The following is a 4,097-nucleotide window of genomic DNA, read 5'->3' on the forward strand; positions in this document are numbered from 1 at the left end:
CACACATTCTGTTGTCTTCTAGTCATTGAATATTTAGCACAACTATGAACCAGTTTCATTTTTCACCACTGTGATTAAAAATGAGCTAAAAAAAAAAAAAAAAAAAAAAAAAGCCTCCTATCAGCAAGGAGGGGAATCAGCTTAGACCATGTTGGTCACACACAGACTCTGTAAGCCTGTTATACTAACAGGGATTGAAATGGTCTGCATCCATTATGCACTTAATACCTCAGTGTTATGCACACGGATCTCTGTATGTTTCGAGAGACCACTTAAACCGAGATCATCCTCTGACTGTCACTGAGCATCACTTGGTCCCATAGAAATAAGATTCCCTGGAAGACCGAGTCGTCTGACGCAAACAGTGGTGTGATCTGATAAAACTGAAAGATGTGTCATCGGTGTTTGAACCCTCGGTCTGATGGGCCCTTAAGCAGTCTGCTTGCCTCTCTATTCATTAGCCAGTTTGCCAGATAAGATGAAACTAATATCTGTATGGCACACGGTAGCCAAGCAAGTAATTCAACAAGAGATCAGTGGGTTTTTTTTTTTGGTTTTTTTTTTTTTAAGTCTTGTCTGATCATGTTGTTTGCATTATATTCAGAACCCAAAAGAAAAAAAAAAAAAAAGAGGACTGGGACACTAATGAAAATGTCATTTTAAAAAACAAACTGAATGCTAGAGGCAGTGCTCGACAGTGACGGCCCGTTTGGTAGTTTTGAATCGTGAATCTCTCTCAGGTGACCGGTGACGTTTTTAAAAAGCTCTGTGGTCAGACATTTCTAATTGACCGACCTTTTTTTTCCCCTCTGTTTTTCCTGAAAGACCTGGAATGAATCAGAAAGGGGAAGTTTAAACGAACACTGACTTTGTTCCCCACATTTAGCACTGAAGCGAAAGCAAGGACGCATCAGTTCCCCTGCTGCTGTACACTACATTAATGCCTAAGGACATACAACATTGTATAGCACATACATGAGAATCAACCTGAATACGTTAAAACTACAGAGAAGTAACATTAGCCACAACTGACCTACAGTATTACGCAGCACTCCCTAATCCTGATTATGTGGCAGTGTGTAAATGTATATGGGGGAGACTTATTAAGAACTAAAGATGCATCTTAGCTATCTCAGTTTCTTTAGAATAACTAATATTCCATTTTTTAAAAATTATTTTTTTAATATGCAGCTTCCATGTTGAGAGTATAAAGTTTGCTTTTCTGTGCATTAGTTTATCTGGTGAAGTCAAGACAATCTCTGATGAGCGATTTTTCTGCCAAAATGCAGATTACATGAATTCAACAAAGAGAATAATTTATGTTCATGACTTCCATTAATGTGTAATATTAGACAAATTCTGTTAAATTCAGATTTGTTTGGGGTTTTTTGTTTGCTTTTTTTTGGTCTTTTCCTCATTGCTTGATCATCATATCAGTTTCTCTTCACTGTCATTTCTCATTAACCGTCTTACACAACATGAAACAGGCCTCTTCTTTTGAACTGTCTAAATAAAACTGAGTAGCCTTTTGTTTCCTCCTTTTCCCTCTCACTGACACACAAAAAGTTCCTTTCTTGAACTGGTGAATGGTTTACAGATTAGCCACAAGGACAGATTATGTACCAAATTAAAAGAGAATAAACAACGTCATAACAAAGAGATAAGCAATCATATGAAGCTCAGTTCTAAATCTGTTCTTTAAAACTACACAGCAAGAAAATGTGACGACTTACTTTCCCCCCCCTTTCTTTCCTTTCTCTCTGTCTCTCTTTTTAGAAGTAAACAGAAGCAGTAAAATAAAAATGGATGCACCAGGATGACCAAAGGAAGAGCTTTAAGGCGTTTTCAACACTCAAAAGTGCGTCATCAGTGTGTAATCTGACATTTATTAAAAACATTTGTTCAGTTACAATTGCTTCAACGTTACACCGTTAGGCAGTCGGTCACCGAGTGAGGCGTCCCGCTAATATGGACCCGCTACCAGTGTCGGAAACATCAGTGTCGGTTTTCTGGATGAACCTTTTAAAAACCGAACTTCACAGAGACACCAGAAGGCGATATTAGCACGCACGCGCGCACGCGCGCACACACACACCCACGCACACACACAGGTATTGTAGAAAAATAGAGTGATTACCAATTGAATCCAATTGAGACTTTTTCATACAAAAAGAAGAAATAAAGAGAATCGCTATGCGCAATCAATGAAAGTCGAGACAAGCACAAAATTACAGCCTACGGTCTATGCTTCAACATGACTTTAGGCTATTTTGACAAAGAGTCCTGAAAAAAAAAATTCTTCATGTTTTTTGCAAGAAAAACAACAATGTGCCATGGATGAACATCTGATAGCAGCATCTGGATATTTTGCACTGTGGGTTGGATACTTATTAAGCAGAGTGGGCAGAGCAGCGGGCAGTTCAGCATCTACACATGGAGTATCGCTGTTTGGGAATTCAGCAGATCGTTCCTGTATTGTTCCAGCCAGTTTCTAAGCTCGGAAATCCGGTATCCCTCTGGACCCCTGCCCCCCTGGTACACCACTTTTTCATCCCTCACGATGTAAAGTCTCTCAAAGTAGGCTCCGTACGCGGCGTTACATGAGTTGTCCATATTATCCACCACCACGTTGGTCTCCGGCACCTCAGTGAGCATCAGCTGAGCGGCTCTCAGTCTGTCCTCCAAACAGCGATGCTTGGGGATCTGATACGGCGCGTCCGAGCTCACCCAACCGTCCGAGGGATGCGCCTCCTCGATATATACAACTAAAAAGTCCGCAATGTCTGCGTACTGACTCACGACGCGCTGAAACGCCGTCAGACGCGTCATGAATGGCGGTCAGGAGCAGCTGCCAAAGTTAAGAATGAGCGGTCTCTTCCCTTTCACGCAGTCCAGTATTCGCACCTGCTTCCGCTCCTGGACGAGCACCACCTCGGTGTTGGGCGCAGGGCGCCCAAGGTGCGCAGATTTGAGAAAGTCCAATTTCTGACCATGCCACACGGCCCTCAGGGACTCCAAGGTGAACATCTTGTTAGAGTCAGAGACGCACACCGGCGGGTCGTCAGGGCTCTCCTGCCTCTCTCCCATTTTCAGCAGCACTTGTTTCCTAATGCACAAGAAATCCAGGAGCCACAGCATAACTGCGGCCAGAAGGAACCGGGGCAGCAGCATCAGGCAGAGGGCTGCATGCTTCAGCGCCTTCGCCATTTGGACACCGCCGGAGTCGTCCATCATCTCTACCCCAGCTGATAGGATGAGACTGTGCCGGCAAACGAGACAACTGGTATTTAGTCACCTTTACCCATTGGAGAAAACTATCTGACGCACGCAGGCACTCTTTTTATAGGTACAGCAGCGTTTGAATAATGAGGAGGGGGGGACACGCCTCCGGTACCCGCACCGCCCACTCACATGGTGGGGATTACCTCCCGTCAACTCTGGGCTTCAAAGATCCACAAAGACATGGGAAGCGCGAGAGGAAGATATATTGAGAGGTTGAATGTTGATAACACATGACAGTTCTCTATCTTTTGGGGTTTGTTTTGCTTATTTATTTTTTCTTTTTTGTACTTTATTGGGCATGTAGACTTCGTACGGTTAGTTCAGAAAGTAGGCAAAACATTTGACTCACTTCATGCTTCAGCGGCCTCTACGGCCACTAGACGGCGCTGGATTCATACAGACCATCTAGGCTGGATGAGTCATTCGCTTCGTCTAGGGCCCCTCAACATATTGTGAGGAAAAGGAGGCAGCATAAACCTGCCATCACCAGTTTCATAATTGAAGTGCGTGTGTCTGTGCCCGTGATCATGGCAAAACATGATCCCAAAGACAAACTGAAGGAGGAAATGATCACTGTGCTGTTTTGAGCAACATTTGGGCAGTACTGTGTAGGTGAGATTAAAATGAAGGTTCGTCTATGGGAGCTATGAACAGTGAGTAGGCCATGCTGAGCTGGGCTTTGGGGTTATTGTAAGATAAAATTCTGTTATTTTGTCAGCAACTTTTTGTTCCTGACTGTCTGGTCTAGTAAAAGATGATTAAACTAGAAAATGAAACGTGGAATTTACTGTATTGTCATTCTTAAGTTCCTCCTA

At 43.2% G+C, this 4,097-nt stretch overlaps 1 protein-coding gene across 1 annotated transcript; it reads right to left on the reverse strand.

Moving 5' to 3' along the window:
• Window positions 1–558: 558 nt before the first annotated feature.
• On the reverse strand, window positions 559–3,320 carry dio3b (iodothyronine deiodinase 3b). Its single transcript, XM_040017480.1, has one exon. It carries the CDS (start codon window positions 3,232–3,234, stop codon window positions 2,428–2,430), a length of 807 nt encoding a protein of 268 aa, XP_039873414.1. The 5' UTR covers window positions 3,235–3,320; the 3' UTR covers window positions 559–2,427.
• Between the last annotated feature and the right edge of the window lie 777 nt (window positions 3,321–4,097).

The sequence above is a fragment of the Simochromis diagramma genome, unplaced genomic scaffold (genome assembly GCF_900408965.1).
Source record: "Simochromis diagramma unplaced genomic scaffold, fSimDia1.1 OVJJ01000802.1, whole genome shotgun sequence".
NCBI classification, from domain to species: domain Eukaryota; kingdom Metazoa; phylum Chordata; class Actinopteri; order Cichliformes; family Cichlidae; genus Simochromis; species Simochromis diagramma.